At 36.1% G+C, this 16,068-nt stretch overlaps 1 protein-coding gene across 2 annotated transcripts in view; it reads left to right on the top strand.

The window, feature by feature from the left end:
• Nucleotides 1–16,068, top strand: part of NLK (nemo like kinase) — a 146,008-nt gene that overhangs the window by 74,463 nt on the left and 55,477 nt on the right. For both annotated transcript variants that reach the window (XR_002647724.2, XM_022596157.2), the window contains exon 2: nt 11,133–11,262. Coding sequence is in view for 1 of the 2 variants with exons in the window: in XM_022596157.2 (XP_022451865.1) it covers nt 11,133–11,262 (130 nt within the window). In the remaining variant the exon portion in view is untranslated. The remainder of the gene's footprint in view (nt 1–11,132; nt 11,263–16,068) is intronic.

Raw genomic sequence — 16,068 nt, 5'->3', positions numbered from 1 at the left:
TCCGGGAAGATCCCACATGCTGTGGAGCAACTAAGCCCGTGCGCCACAACTACTGAGCCTGCGCTCTAGAGCCCACGAGCCACAGCTGCTGAGCCTGCATGCCACAACTACTGAGACCCATGTGCCTAGAGCCCGTGCTCTGCAACAAGAGAAGCCACCGCAATAAGAAGCCTGTGCACTGCAACAAAGAGTAGCCCATGCTCGCTGCAGCTAGAGAAAGCCCACGCGCAGCAACAAAGACCCAACGCAGCCAAAAATAAATAAATAATAAATAAATGTATTTTTTTAAAAAAAGCTTAAAAAAATTGTCAATCTCTGCTTTTTATTGAAGTATTTAATCCATTCACATTTAGTGTAATTATTGATTGAATTTACATTTGCAATTTTGCTACAGTATTTTCTATATATCTCGTTTCTTTAGTTGCTGTGGCCTTCCTTTTTATCTTTTGTGTTAAATCCATATTTCAAAATTGTATTTCTTGTTTTGTGTCAACTATTTTTCATTTGACCATTTTAATTCATCTCTTGATTTTTTTTTTAATCCTCCTTTGGTTTTTTAGTTATTTTATTATTTGCTGTTCTAGGGATTGCAGTGTACATCTTAATTTCTGAACAATCTATATCAGATTAATAGTATTTTAATTCTGGTAGAATGCAACAACTTTGCTCCAATATAGCTCAGTTGCCTCTCCCTATTGTGCTGTTATTGTCATATATATTACATCTATATATGTTAAAACCAACAATGTATTGTGCTATTTATCCACGTATTTGCCATTTCTTGTTTTTCATTTCTTCCTGTGGATTTGAGTTACCTTCTGGGGTCATTTCCTTTCAGACCAAAGGGATTCTTTTTTTTTCCTGTAAAGCAAACCTGCTGGCAACAAATTCTCTTAGTCATTACTTATCTTGGATTGTTTTCACTTTGCCTCTATTTTTGAAGGACAGGGTCTTTTTTAACTGAATATAGGATTTTTGCCTGCCCCACTACCACCACTGCAAATATGGGGTTCCACTTCCCTCTAGTCTTCGTTATATCTGATGAAAAGTCAGTCATTAATTGTCTTGGTTTTCTTCATATTTCAATTATTATTTTTGTCTTTAACTTGATCTGTGGTTGACTGTGAAGTGTCTAGGTGCAGAATTCTTGTGTCTATCCTACTTGGGAGTTTTTGAGTTTTGTATATTGTTCTTCATCAGATTTTGAAAGTTTTAAACCATTATTTCTTCAAATATCTTTTTTTCTGCTCCTTTATCTCTCTCCTTTTTTCATGGTACTCCCATTAGATGTATGTTGGTACATTCAGTGTTGTTGCATAGGTCTCTGAGGCTCTGTTCATTTTTCTTCAAATTTTTCCTCTCTGTTCTTGAGATTGTATGATTTCTATGGATCTTTTATGTTCACTGATTTTTTTTTTCTTCTGCTATCCAAAATCTGCTTTGGGCCAATCTAGTGAATTTTTCATTTCTAATATTGTATTTTTCAACTTTAGAGTTTGTTTCCTTCTTTGTAGTTTATATTTCTGTATTGAGATTTTCTATTGTTTTGTCATTGTCGCCATATTTTTCTTTAATTCTTTGAACGTATTTATAATAGCTGCTTTTGAAGTTTTTCTGAATACAGCATCTGGGCCCACTAAGAAACAGTTTCTGTTGACTGCTTTTCCCCCTGAGTATGGGTCACATTTTCCTTTTTTTTTTTTTAACGTCTTGTAATTTTTGTTGTTGTTGTTAAAACTGGACATATTTGGTAATGTATTGTAACGACCCTGGGTCTGATTCCTCCCCAGCCCTCCTCCCATGTCTGAAGGTTGTCATTATTGCTGTTGTTATGTATGTTTGCTTATATTTAAGTAACTTGACTTAGTATGCGGGATCTTTCTCCCCTGTGGATTGCAGCCATTCAAGTTTTTTCTCAGTTGTTTTTGTTTTCATCTTTACCTTGGCCTTCTTGGAGTCCCATAGCTTAGTGGTCAGCCAGTGATTAGTTAAAGGTTGTGCTCAAACATCTTGAGCCAGTAAGGCTTCTACCCTTTGCTGAGCCTTCTGTGAGTGTATTAGGGAGCTCATCTAGCTTTCAGGCATGCCTCAGCTTTTGCTTTCTGCTAAGCTTCTCATTTCTTCCCTTCATATGTAGGAAGCCTCCTAGTCAGCCCTTGATAGGTGGAGAGCTTAGGACCTCTCCAGTCAACTCTGAGCATATACGCAGCCCCCAGTTAGCCAGGAATGCATAGAGAGTTTACCAGGCCCCCCTGTGGCTCTCATTTCCAGAATCTCCTTATTAAATTTTTGGATTTCTGTTAGTCTGCACCTCTTCCCAACTGGGACAACAGCCTCAGGCTAGAAGAGCTGTAGGCTTTATCTCTTCTTTTCTAGTTGGGTTTAAATGGTTTTACTCTCAATGCCACTGGGTATGGGTTTTTTGCCTTCCATTTCAAATCACTTCAGCAGACTCAGGCAGTGAAGCCGCTGGTTTCCGTGGCCAGCACTTCCCAGGTACTGCATGGACTGTGCTTGGGGTAGGGGGTGAATAAGGAGCAACTCAAAGCAGTAACACCACTGACTTCCACTGTTCTTACCCAGAGTTCTACATTTTTCATAAATAAACACTTTTAAACTTGTCATTTGACTTTAGTTGTTTTCTGGAGTCCTGTAATGGTTGTTTCTGACACATTTGTCCAGTTTTAGAGTAGTTTTGTTGGTAGAGGATTTGCTGATTTCTTCAGTTTGCCACAGCTGGAAGTCTTGCCTCCTGTTTTGTATTTGCAATATTTTGGGGTTTGGTTATTTTTAAAAGGCTAACTAATTAAAAACCTGAAGGACATCTATATATTGTAGCTGCTTCAGCATTTTGCTTCACAATAGAAGTTAGGAGATTGTGATTAGATTAGGGGTGGGACTGTAGTTCTACTATAATTCTGCTGACAGCACTGTCCTGTGGAATGCTCCTTAATAGCATATTCTTGTGTAATGATGAAGAAAACGTTTGTTTTTTTTTTAAGCAAGCGAATTCTTTTGGAATTCTATCAAAACATAAGGAAGATGTTATGTATACTCCTCTCTACAGAATGAACCAGTGGCACAAGGAAAGGTATGATAGAATCCATTGGGCTGGTGTAGATGTGTACAAGAAAAGAAAAGAAAAAAGGAAAGAATCACCCTCTTTAAAAATTACTCATTATATAGATCTCAATCTAAAATGCTTTTTTATGCTCAAATTTAACTGGGAAGTTAGCCTTTACCTTTCTAGTTATATAATAACACACAGAGAGAAACAATACGAAATAAAACATACAGCTCTGTGATTTATCACAAAGTACACACCTCTAGCCATCATCCATATGAGAAATAAGACATTGGTAGCACCCAGAAGTCCTCTCTTCTCTGCCCCATCATTAAGTACCCCCCCAAGATAACCATTGTCCTTACTTTTATGATAACCACTTCCTTTCTTAATAGTTTCTGTCTACTAAGTGTGCACCCCTAAACATTAGAGTTTAACTTTGCATATATTTTTTATATAGAAATCTTATTATTCATTTGTGACTTTTCTTTGGCTCAAAATTATGTTTGTGAGATTTATCTATGTTGTTGCATGTAGCAGTAGTTCATTTTAATACTATAGAGTATTCCATTATGTGAATATACAACAATTTGTTTATCCATTTTGCTGTTCATGGATATTTGAGTTGTTTCCAGTTTTAAGGGTATTAAAGATATGGCTGCCATGGACACACACACTTGTTTGTGTCTTAGTGTATAGGTACACAAATTCCTTTTGGGTATATACCTGAGAGTCAAATTGCTGGGTTCCAGTGTATATTTTCATTTTAGTATATAAAACCAACCTGTTTCCCAAAGTGATTGTACAATTTACACTTCTACTAGCAGTGTATTAGAATTGACATTGCACCACATCTTCACCAAACATTTGGTATTGTCAGACTTTTAAACATTAGTCATTTTGATGGTTATATCGTACTTTCTCATTTGGTTTTAATTTTCTTTTCCCAAATGACTAATGAGGTTAAGCTCCTTTTCATATGTTTATTGGCCATTTGAATTAATCCTTTCTTGTGAAATGCCTATTCAGGCCCTTTTAAAAAATTGATTTGTAGGAATTATGTATGTATCTGGATAAGAGCCCTCTGTTCCTTTTTGCTCCTCCAGCCTTGCAGTCTCCTCTAAAGCCCTCTATTAGCAGAGTCTAACCTGAAGCTAGCTGGAAAAACCAAAACATGGTTTGCAGAGTCTTAGCCCCAGTATTATAGAGCAGTGTTTAGACGGATGGGCTTGAAATTGGGAAACGCTAGCTTAAGGCACAACCTTCCTGTCTGCAGAGCCACCTTTATGATAAGCCAAGTGTCTAAATATGGGAGAATGTTTCTGAGCCATATTTCTATTTCATTGGTCTATTATATTAGCTAAATTACTGTGGCTTTATAATAAGTTTTCTTATCTGGTAGGGCAACTTTTCCCACCTTATTCTTCTTCAAGAGTGTCTTAGCTGTCCTTGGCATATTTGCATTTCCATAAAAACTTTAAGACTAATTTGTGTAGTTTCACAGAAAACCATTTCATGTTTTGAATTTCACTGAGTCTATAAGTCAATTTGGGGAGAATTGAAATTTTTACAATATTGAGTAGTTTTCTAATTCATGAATATGGTATGTTTCTCCATTTATTTATGTCTTAAATTTCTCTCAGTGATGTTTTTTAGTCCTTTTGTGTAAAAGTCTTGCTTAGCTTTTCTTAGTTTTAATCCCAGTATTGGATATTTTTAACATTATTATGAATAACATTTAAATTTTTTTCATTTCATTTTTTTATTTTGTAATTTTACAAATACACATTTTCTTTAGTTTTGAATAATTAGACCCCATTAACTTACTACTGAAATTCAATAATTTCAATATTTGCTTTGTTTCAACAATACTTATTACTGTAGTATTTTAAAACAAATCTTAGATCTCATATCATTTCACCTATGTATACTTAGTATATACATCTCTAGAAAATATGGAAATTTAATTTATAGTCATAATTTTAAACCATATTCAAATTTTCCCTTTTATTTCAAAAATGGCAGTTTACTGTTGGTGTGTTCAGACAGTTTACTTTTAACTTATAGCATATTGAGACTTACATTTTATGTTAATTATTAAAATATTAGCTTAACCACTAAACTATCAAATGATAAAGCATTCTCTATGGCAATTAAAAACAAAACTTTTGTGACTTCCCTGGTGGTCCAGTGGTAAAGAATCCGCCTTACAATGCCGGGGACACGGATTAGATCCCTGGTTGGGGAACTAGGATCCCACATGCCGCGGGGCAATTAGGCCTGTGTGCCACAAACACTGAGCTCGCGCACCTCAACTAGAGAGCCTGCATGCCCCAAACTACAGAGCCCACGCGCTCTGGAACCCGCGTGCCACAACTATAGAGCCCACATGCCCTGGAGCCTGTGTGCCACAACTAGAGAAGAGCAAAAAACCCACACGCCACAACTAGAGAGAAGCCCACCTGCCTCAACGAAAGATCCCACGTGGCTCAACAAACATCCTGCATGCCACAACTAAGACCTGACGCAGCCAAAAATAAAATATAAATAAATAATCTTTAAAAATAATAATTTAAAAACTTTTTCTGATGATGTGAAGTTTCTGTTTCTAAATTCATTACAATTTTTGACATTGGTAAAGCCATAATCTTATAAACCTACTATGTGAGTAAAACTGTCCTTTTCTTTCATTTGATGTCTTCCACATTTATGAAACTAATGTACAGCAAAAACTGCCATCTTTAAATTTTTTTTAAAAATCTTTATATTCCTCAGTGTTCCTGTTACTGAATACGTATCTTTCAGGAATTCATCAATGGGATTGAAAGCAAGCATATTTTTGTGTGACATAGTTTTAGTTTTGGTTACCCTTTGTAACCTCCTGTTGCCCAAAGTTGTTAAAATGCAAGAAGGAGTTGCAGTTGTGAATTATTTTCCTTTGTGGTTTTGTACAGAAACCTTTCCTTCATTGCAGCTGGTTTTCCTCCCCATACAATGTTCACAGGTCTATTTCTAGAAGACTGTGGGTAGTGTGCCATGAAAACTTGGCAGACTAGGCTATGTCATGTTCACCCTCTAACATGAGAAAATCCCCCTTGAAAAGGCAAAGGCAATGTGGCAACTTTTGTGCAGGCCGGTCAGACTCTCACAGAGATTTTTTTTTTTTTTTTTTTTTTTTTGTGGTACGCGGGCCTCTCACTGTTGTGGCCTCTCCCATCGCGGAGCACAGGCTCCGGACGTGCAGGCTTAGCGGCCATGGCTCACGGGCCTAGCCGCTCTGCAGCATGTGGGATCTTCCCGGACCAGGGCACGAACCCGTGTCCCCTGCATCGGCAGGCGGACTCTCAACCACTGCGCCACCAGGGAAGCCCTCTCACAGAGATATATGACAGTGACTGAGGAGGAAGAGTCTCTGTCTTCCCAGCATCTACAGTAAGGATGGAACTAATTAATTCATGCTCTAAAGAACCATAAAATATTCCCAAGACAACAATAATTAGCATTAAATAATTTTTCACCTATATTTTAACTTACTGAATGGTTATTGGTTTGGGGAGTTGAGGCAGTCTTAAAAGTTAGCTCTTACAATAACAAGTATTTGAAAATAAATGTGACAGCTTGATATTGGATGGCTTGCCTGTTCCTTATTCTTCCTCCTTCCCTTCCTGGGTCTCTCACTACAGATCAGCATGGCTCAGTGCTGTGTCTCATCTGCTGGGATCATTGCTGTTTATACTTAGTTAGACACAGAGTTAGAGGATAAGTTCCTATTAACTCTCTCAGTTAAATGTAGATGTTTTGCTTCTCCTGATCAGTAGTGTTAGTATAGGAGAGAAAGAACGAACTATTTCACTGCTTTGGTTTGGCTACTGTGTAAGACCTTTTTTTCCTTGTAATAATCAGATTAACAAATTTGGGGATCATTTATAAGTATCTTAAAGGAAAAGGATTGCTTTCTTATATATAGAGCTAACTCAGCAAATACCAAATATGGATAAACATTTAAAAAGAAAAACCAAACATCAGAAAACCCCAACTGATGGAACAAATTATCTAAATATGAAAGATGAGAATCCTTTTCTATGTGTATTTGGGTGGGGGCAGGGAAACCTAGAAGGTTTGTGCTTCTAAATAGTTTGCAACTCTGTATATTATGTCAGAGTGCACACAAGCTAGATAGAGCTTGTTGAAGTTCTGGTTATAAAAACCAGAGAGTCATACAAATAAATTCCATATTTAACCTGTAGTGTCCATGAACATATAATATATACTAAGGACAAATAAACATTTTCTAGACTTATTTTTGTCTCATAGTTTGCTATTGTTTTCTCAAGGAAACTTAATCTAAATACAAGTAAAAATAACTCTTAAGGAAGTGAATCTTGAAATGAATGTGAAGGCAATAATTAAATATTTAGAGCCTAGCTAGGAAGTTCTATTACTGAGATGTGTACTGTATTGGTACAGTTGACATAGTAATTGTAGTATGTATAGCAAAAAATAGAGAATTGCTGATTACAAGTTAATGTGACTAGAATTAGAAGAACCTGATTTTCTTAATCCAAGTTGAAGCATTCTCTCTTTTTTTTTTTTTTTTTTTGCTTTGGATAGTTAAAAACCTGTATTAGCACCATGAACTTTAAAACTGCTAAAATACATGGGGGAAAGATTCTTCACATAAAATGAGTGAGGAGCATTTAATTTCTTGGGGACTCTTGCTGATTAGTTATACTAATTAAAAGATATTATAATGTAACATTCTAGTGCCTGGGAAAGTATCCCCAATGATAAGTTTTACTCTTGTTTAATTTCACCTCTTCTGCTTGTCAGTAATATAAGCAGATTTGTGGCAGTGGTCACAGTTTCCTGGGATTAAGAAAACTCCACAACAGAACGACCACAACCATATCTAAAAAGCTTCCTGTTTTGGTATTGTACTCTTTTGACTGACTCTGTATCTCTCTGAAGAATGGCTCGTGGATTCTTTTGGCTGTTTAAAAAGCAGTTGAACTTAAATTCTAAGTGCAGAGAAGGATTGATGTACCCGGAGCAGATGTAAGAAAAGATTCTCACAACCCTTAAAACTTTACTTTTTGTTTTTGTTTTTGTTTTTCTCTTTCTAAAGCATTATTTTTAATGTAATGTTTACAGAATCAAATGTTAATTTAAAACTGAGGAAGTAAGTGCCTATTAATATAACTTGAATGATTATGAAGGTAATCAGATGAAATAACAGATGCACTGTTTTCATTTAGAGCGAACAGTATTTTAGAGAAAGTAACTGGTCATAAGTGAATTGTAGGTCGAAGGATGGCTCCATTTTCTGATATGAGGAAAGTTGCCCTAAATGTTGTTCATTATCTCTTCAGCTGGAGCTTCATTAACAAGTGCGGTTGAAATAACCAGGGTATTGCAGCAGCAGAGAAACTAAGCACAGCAAGCCTTTCAGTAACAAAGAAAATAAAAGAATTCCTGTGTAACAGGCTTCCACACTTATCTGTGTTCTGTGATACTGTTTGTGCTGAACTAAAGCATCTGCTACTTCAAGTTAAGAGAGAACAAACTCAACATGGCGTGAAATTACCGCACTGCCATTCACATTCATGAGATTATATTGTTACCGGCCACAGGCATGACTGGCTTTTGTATGAATAATAAAGTAAAATGCTGCTTTGTGAATTTTACCTTAAAACATTACAAGGCACAGGACTAACCTTGAGCCAGGAGTGGGTTTATCTTACAGCAGCTTTCCTCACCACAGTAGGGTCAAGACCAGTAAGAAGTCAGAAGTTGCAAAGTATTGCTGCATGAGGTCTTTGGAAGGGGTATTGTGTTAAATCAATTTACTCATTTTTAAAAATTAATATTGTGCAGGCTAGCTGTTAGACATATTAAAAATTATTAAAGTACCATTTGGCAACATCATAGTAATAATCATTGATTCAGGCAAAAAAACATCCATGGGTGCTAAAGGTAGTGGGTCAGAGTTTGATGAGGAATAGCCTATTTACATAGTTACAAAGGGAAAAAATAGTAACTTTGCAGTGGAGAAACCTGACAGACACCTCATCCAAGTGATCAAAGTTATCACCAGTAATGGGAAAAATCGACTTCATGGGCCTCCTAACGTGGTGCTAAGAAGACATCTGTGTTATTCCTGTGAAAAAGACAGAACCTGAATCTAATCTCAAGAAAATGCCAGATAGACCTAAACTGAGGAACAGTCTACAAACTAACTGGCCTGTACTCTTCCAAAATGGCAATGTCATAAAAGATAAAGAAATGCTAATTAACTGTTCTAGATTAAAGAAGACTCTAGAGGCAATAACTACTGTGCAGTGTATGATCCAGAATTTCCCTTCCTTGCTGTTTCATTGACTTTTATCTTCTAGTATCTAGCTACAGAAGTGGTGTATTTAAACAGAAAAAAAATGTTAATAGTCAATATAATATTATATTTGGTTTCCTTCCTATTTTACTTTCCTAGATTATGTGGATTCTAAGCAATGTTGTGGATTTTGGTTGGTGTTTTTTAAACAACAGTCAAAAATGTTAGGTCTCTTAGCCTAGTTGAATTACATTTCAAGCTATTGAAGACTTGAAAATGATAATATTTAATTGTTTTAGCAAATTTTCAATCAGTGGGAGAAAGTGAAGTCCTCATGCTGTTTTAAAAATACTAGAATGCATTGTTTAGGAGTTTTACAAGAACTTAGGAAGTAGCAATCACTAAGATAAATTTATAAAGAAGTGATGATATTCATAAAGAAGTTTGGTATGATTTTTAGGTAAAAAATAGGAATGTTTTATTTTCAGGAAGGCAATTTGATGAGTGTCTTATTTCCTTGTGGACAAGATGAAGAAATAAACTGAGTGATTGTAGTTAATTAAATAAATAATTAATTGACTAACCATACACAGATTAATGATTGGATGCCGGCCTCATAGATGGCTTCTAGTGTTGTATCTGTTGCAGAGCTCTGTCCTCAGTCCTGTTCTAAACTTTAATTAACAACTTGGATAAAGGCATTGATGACATACCGACCAGATTTCAAAATGATACAAATCTGGGAGGAATAGCCAAAGCATTGAATGGCTGAAACAGAAAATGAAAGATAATGGTAGCCGAGCATGATAGGAATCTAGCAAAATAAATCTGACAGGAATAAATTCTACAAAGACAACCAGTCATCAATGATGGGTCGAAGGAAAAAAGCTTTAGGTTAATTCATGGAAACTCGATTAGCCAGATGGCCAATTGGCCATGTTTAGCAAAACTCTTTGATTTAATATGTATCGATTGGGTCCAATCAGAAAAATGGAAACACATTAGTATTTCAAACACAGGGAAATATAATACAAGGAGTTGGCAATATAGGTGTTAGAAGGCTAAAAGAGAGAAAAGGTGGACACTGAGCTATTAAAGAGAGTAACCACAAGGGGCAGCCATCATACCAAGAACTGAGAAACAAAAGGGAAGAAGTTAACATAACCTAGAAGCTACAGCCCCTAAGCTGCCACTCAGACTCATGAGGGGACACTGTTGTGTCCTGAAACCCGTACTACTAAAAGATGTTTCATTTATATAAGAAACCAAAATACTCAAATTGTATTCTCTACATTCAACTAAAAGTGACCACATCTGAATGAACACTTCTTCCATCTTGAATTTGGTTCTGAAAATAAAGCATAAAACTAATTTGACTTCAGTCATGTTAATGTTCAATACTTTTTCTCCCGTCTTTAAAATGGCTTTACCACTAGTAGCCCTCCTACCTCCGATGTATTGCTAAGTGACCTCTCAGGAAGGTTAAGTGTTTATAGAAATTTAGACAGGGATTTTAAAAAAAGAAAAAAGCATGGCAAATGAGTTGGGTAGGCTAAACATTCTCTTTGATTATACTTTTTTTAATCTTTCTCACTGATACCTGAAGCATTATTAAGTGGATTTAATATTGAGTGTTTTAATAACATAAAGGTATTTGTCATGCTCTGAAACATTGAAGAACAAAGTTTGGGATTGATTTCTCTGTCTTTTTTCCTCTCCCCCTAAATATTGTGTCTTTAGGTCAGTAACAGATCCAAGAGATGGAAAGAGAGTAGCACTCAAAAAGATGCCCAACGTCTTCCAGAATCTGGTCTCTTGCAAAAGGGTCTTCCGGGAATTGAAGATGTTGTGTTTTTTTAAACATGATAATGTAAGTGAAATCAGTGTTTGGGATAAACTATTTCCTAAGTATGTTTGATTATATTAGTAAAGAGCAAAAGAGAGTTAAAAAGGGTACATGTACCATATTAAGGGATTTGGAAACCTGAGACAAATTAGACCTTTTTTGTGAATGAGCAAGTTTAAGTGAATTCTAGGATTTATTGATAGATAAATATTAATTGATTTAAAGCAAATGTTAATATTTAGCTTGGGAACAATACTAATGTACAACATAAAAATAGAGTATAATACGTAGTCTGAGTGATTTAAATAGAAGTAATTGGCCCCTGATTTTAAATGTTATTTATATCTTTTAATATTTTAAACCAGAGGTTAAAGATGTGAGAAAAAAGTTTCTCCTCTTAAAAACAATACAGCTTTTAAAGATAACATAGTTTATCTTATTTATGGCTGTGTTTGGAGATGGCAGGATTCGTGGGGAAATAGAATCACAGTGGTTTGAGAGAGCTTCTTCTCAACTAATCCTGAATTAAAAGTTTGGTATGTGTAAAATTTACCTGGGGGATGTTAGCATTGGACTCTTAGTTTTCAGTTTCATATGAAAAGAAAAACTGCCTCACATTCTGCATTTGGTACTCAACCAGTGCTATTTTAATTGCTGAAATAAGAATCAGGAAACCAGTAATTTCTTGTGAGCCTGACTGCTTGTTTGCACAGGAATCTGAAGAACTTTGGCCGAAGTGTAGGTCACACTTTAAGAGATAAATTTGTAAAAGTTTGAACTATTTGGTAAAACTAGGAATATCAAACTTATAATACGTTCACTTGAAGCTCCTTGGTTTGACACATTTCACTTTATTGATTACCCCTCTTGAAATCCATTTTCCTTAAACTTTTTTAGAAAGTAACTGCTTGTCTTTCATTCAGTTGGGACTGCCTAGCAATGTGTTTGTTTGTTTCAGTAACTTTGAAAACATCATTCCTGTTGCTATTTTATGACTGTTCCCTGAAATTTTGGAAGTGATTTTAGAATGATGTCTAGTGCTTGCTTTGTTATGTCTTGAATTTGCCTGAGTGAGTGCCACCCCAGCATCAAAGAGTACAAACCTTATGTACATTGTCAGAGACTCAAGTAAAGGGGTCCACAATAAAGAAATATTTTGAAGGTGGCATCAGAAATTCACTTTCTAAGGGTTTCAATGGTTTATTCAAACCTATCTTGGCTTCTTTTATAAAGGAGGGATGGTGTAATAGGCTGCTATCTGTATATGTTGCTGTCTTTGCTCATGACTCATTCCTATAGAGTAACTAAGTTACAAAGATAGTGTCAGAGTGAGTAGTGTAAGAAAAGAAACAAACTGCAGTCTTGAAAATCACACATATTAAAACACAGCAACTACTGTTCGAGCTCCTGAGCTGTATCGTAAGACAGTGCTTGTGATTTCTGTGGGAATGTTCAAAAGTGAGGCAAATAGTTGGAGATGGGACATCATGGCACCACTATTTTATACATAATGAATTTATGCTGTGCACTGAGATCTACAAAAGCATCTCAGGGCCAGCATACCTGGTATGTGTGGAACGCCAGTCTAAGAGGCAACTGGTATTTGATGTAGTTAAGACAACAGATGTTTATTAATTGTGTCCTGTGTGCAGAGTGCAGTGCTAGGTCATGTGGAGAGTACAAAGAAAAGTTCAAAACATGGTCCTTTTTTGAAGGAAGTGGACCAGGTGTTTAAGCATTTGTTACCAAGTGTCAGAAAATGTGTAGATGCTTTACATATATTAATTTAATACTTAAAAGTCTTGTCAGACAGGGCTTATTATCCCTACTTTACAGAGGAGGAAACCAAAGCTTAGAGTTAAGTAATTTGCCCAAGGTCAAGGTGGCACAGATTGAAGTCTAAATCTGTCTTGCTTCAGGGCCCATATTCATTAATTCAGTAAACATCTATTGTGCACATCCTATATCCCTAAACTACATCAGCTTCTAGGGGTTTCCACCCTCAAGGAGTTTAGTAATGTGATACTGTGATAACAGTGCTGTGGGAGGACTGCCTGCATGGTTAAACATTAATACAGGACACTGTGTGTTCTGCGCATGGTGAAAAGCTGGGCAACCAAACCTAGAAATATATTCGAATCACCAAGTGAGCCTTAAAAATGCAGATTCACGGGTTTCATCCCAGACCTACTACATTGTAATCTCTGGGGTTGAGACCCCGGTAGCTGTATTTTTTTAAAGCTTCTCAGGTGAAAGATGACAGACAAGTATTGTACTATTAAGAAAAAGAGAGTAATTGTCATGGACTTAAAACCTCAAAGATGCTTTAAACAGGGAGAAACCTTAAGATGAGCCTTTTGAGATTAACATTTGATTGAATAGAAGGAAAAGAAAGGAATGTCATGATGAAAATGGCATTTAGAAAGATTAACCTGGCTGTTGTAGGAAGGTTGGATTTTAATTTGGATGGCTTTTTATGTGACAGAGAATAGCTGCAAAACCCTGGAAGCCTTTAGATTTTCTTTTGAACAGAATCTTCAAAGTCATTGTATCATATTCATTGATTTCAGGTGATCTGACTGATTGAGATACACACACACACACACACACACACACACACACACACACGCCACATTTTTTTCCTTAAAGGTTGTTCATCTTAAAGGGATAGGTTCATCTTAAAGGGATAGGTTCGCCTTGATGTAGCAACTTAGAGAAACAGAAGTGGGTTTAACTTTCTAAAGATTGATGTTGTTCAGGCCTCTCAGTAGTGTCTAGTCAGAATCTGAGCTATTATAAAATCTGACAAAATATTCTCTACTTTGCCCATCTGTGCACTTGTGTGTGTGTGTACACACGCACACGCACACACACACACACACAGAGTTGTCATTTTATCGGCATGGAAAACGGATGACTGAGGGTTTTTTCATTCTTTGACAACCTGATGAATGCCATGAGCCCTCTTTTGGAAAAATACATATACACATAATTTTTATGTCATTTTAGACTTTTACTAGTCCTTTAATGCCCATCCAGTGCCTCCTTAGGACCTATTGATTCCTGCTAAGAGGCCCTGTAATAGAGTTCTTGGGTTTTTCTTGTCCTTAGGCAATAGCACTAAGCACACGGTAGGTAGTCAGTCTATTGAAGAGTAAGTGAGTGAGTGAAAGTGACAGGGAAATAAAATATGAAATCTCGGAGTCTGGAATGGTAACCTCAGTGATCTCTCTTGGAGTTACTTTTTCCCAACCTTTTAGTTCTGGAGTAGAGGAGGCAAAAGAGGAGGTAGTGAAGGCAAAGGGGGATCATTTGTTTTCCTCTGTATAGTCTGACTGAACTCAAATAAGGCCTCTCTAGGTTCATAAGTAGGATAAAGAATCATACCAATAGGACCCTTCTCTGAACGCAGACAAGCTGTTTGGCTGCAGACATTATTATTGCTAATGGTCCTGCTGCTAAGGAGTGTGAAAAGGCAAAGGATACTTAGAATAAGTTACTTATCAGTGGATTTGGTCTTGTGTGCTCTGTGCCTAAAATTTGTGGTACTGAGCATATTCTTGATGCATTTAAAATAATACAGGCTCTTGCGTTCATGAATTGGAATACTCACTGTGGTTAATACCCATGTGCTTCCCAAGTTGAACTATGTATTCAATGTAATCCCAAAGAGAATCCCAGCAGGGTTTTATGCGTATGTGTTTGTGGAAATCGACAAACATTCTAAAGTTTATGGAAGTGGAAAAGACCTAAAATACTCAAGACAATCTTGAAGAAGTTGAACGAAGTTGGAGATTCACACTTGAAGCTATAATAATCAAGGCAGCACAAGGACAGAAAAATAGATTAATGGAACAGAATAGAGTCTATAAACTGACATACACATACATGTCCACCTGATTTACAAGACAGGTGCCACTGCAATCCAGAGGGAAATGGCTATCCATTTCAATAAACAGGAATCAGGGACTTTCTTGGCAGTCCAGTGGCTAAGACTTCGCCTTCCAATGCAGGGGGTGCAGGTTCGATCTCTGGTTGGGGAGCTAAGATCCCGCATGCCTCGTGCCCAAAAAACCGAAACATGAAACAGAAGCAATATTGTAACAAATTCAATGAAGACTTTTAAAAATAAATAAATAAACAGGAATCAATTAGATATCCATATGAAAAAAATCTACTTCTTGACATATACATAAATTAATTCAAAATGGATCATAGACTTAAATATGAAAAGTAAAGTTACAAAGCTTCTGGAATAAAACGTAGGAAAATGTCTTCATGACTGAAATAAACAAAGATTTCTTAACTAGAGAAGTAAAGCATTGACCTTTTTTAAAACAAAGTGTTAAACAGGACACCATTAACATTAAAAATTAATGCTCATCAGAAGTTTAAGAGAATGAAAAGACAGACCTCAGGCATTATCCAACAAAAAACTTGTTTCCAGAATATATTATGTGATAGAACAAGTTTTAAAATAAATATTTAGCATTTGAGGAAGACCATTAGAAATAAGTATTTTACTTGACATTTTTCAGACTGTAAATTCTGTATCTAAACATCATATATCTTATAAAGAGCTTCTACAGATCAAGAATTTTTACCCATCAGTAAAAGACTTAAGAATTTCACATAAAAGGATAACCAAGTGGCTAATAAGCATGTGACAAATTGCTCAAAGTTGTTAGTCATCAGAGAAATGTAAATTAAGACTAGTGAGATACTACTATATACTTACCAGAATGGCTTAAATAAAAGACTGACAATACCCAGTGTTGACAAGGATGCGAATCAGCTGAAACTCATCATTGCTGGTGAGAATGTAAATTC

The sequence above is a fragment of the Delphinapterus leucas genome, chromosome 19, assembly GCF_059928025.1.
Source record: "Delphinapterus leucas isolate spDelLeu-1000000601 "Yukka" chromosome 19, BTC_Dleu_Yukka2, whole genome shotgun sequence".
In the NCBI taxonomy this organism is placed as follows: domain Eukaryota; kingdom Metazoa; phylum Chordata; class Mammalia; order Artiodactyla; family Monodontidae; genus Delphinapterus; species Delphinapterus leucas.
This window is presented reverse-complemented; position numbering and strand designations above follow the sequence as displayed.